Source organism: Trypanosoma theileri (assembly GCF_002087225.1).
Source record: "Trypanosoma theileri isolate Edinburgh chromosome Unknown TM35_Tth_148_V1, whole genome shotgun sequence".
In the NCBI taxonomy this organism is placed as follows: domain Eukaryota; phylum Euglenozoa; class Kinetoplastea; order Trypanosomatida; family Trypanosomatidae; genus Trypanosoma; species Trypanosoma theileri.
Genome location: NW_021639990.1, coordinates 5593 through 6475, shown reverse-complemented (window position 1 = coordinate 6475; position 883 = coordinate 5593). Strand labels below are relative to the sequence as shown.

Genomic DNA, 883 nt, shown 5'->3' with positions numbered 1-883 from the left:
ACGCATGCAAACACCTCGTGGCAACTCTGGTGTGCCAACGTTCCGCTTTGCGGGCCCGGAAAACTCCCCGCCCCGCCGCCCCAGGTAGGGATGCAGACCCGGCGTCGCGATTCACGTGGCCGAGGAACGCGGCGCGGCACGGCCCCGGGCGCCACAGAAGGCCGAAATCCCTCGTGACCGGGGAGCCGCCGGGCCCCTCGCGCCTTCGCCCGCGGCAAAACCTTTCCCGCCTCACCCCCGCGCCCCGCGGGGGAGGGGCAAACGACCGGCAGGGGGTCGGGCATCAAAAAACCCCGCGCCGCCCCTCGTGGGCGATTTCGGGGGGAGGGGGTTCCGGTGAAACCGACCCCACGCCCAACAAAAAAAACCAATAATAACAAAGGCCGGGGGAGAGAGAAGCCCCGGGCGCGGCGCCTTTCGAACGAGGCGCCCCTGTTCCCGCCTCCGGGCTGGGGCCGCCGCGTCCCCACGAACCGTTTCGCCTCGGGGGGTGGCGTTGGGTCCGCCCGCGAAAGCGCGGGCACCGCTTCCACGGCCCCCCCGCCCCGTGCAGCCCGAAGCCCAAATTTGTTTTTTCATGCTTTCTTCGTCGATGTTGTTTTCCTCATTTGTTTCCTTTGTTGTTTTCTCGGTTTTCTTCGTCCGCTGGCTTCTTGTTTTGTTTTGTTTTTCCCCTCCGCCACGCCCTCCTCCCGAAATGGGTTTGCCCGCCGGGGTCGTGGTCCTGGGGCCGTTCTTCCTGAGGGCCGGGTTCGGCGCTCGGCCGGCCCATTGCGGGCAACCCCCGCGCCCACCCGGACATGACAACACGCAAAACAAAAAAATAGTCGCGTTTTGCCCGCCCACCTTCGCCAAAGCATTCCGGGCTAGCGGCGGGCGGGGG

At 66.6% G+C, this 883-nt stretch overlaps 1 protein-coding gene across 1 annotated transcript; it reads right to left on the bottom strand.

Moving 5' to 3' along the window:
• Nucleotides 1-231: 231 nt before the first annotated feature.
• On the bottom strand, nucleotides 232-579 carry TM35_001481000 (uncharacterized protein; the record flags this gene model as incomplete). The annotated part of the gene is made up of 1 exon (XM_029031909.1): nucleotides 232-579. The coding sequence occupies one exon, from the start codon at nucleotides 577-579 to the stop codon at nucleotides 232-234; it is 348 nt and encodes a 115-aa protein (XP_028876796.1).
• Nucleotides 580-883: the final 304 nt, after the last annotated feature.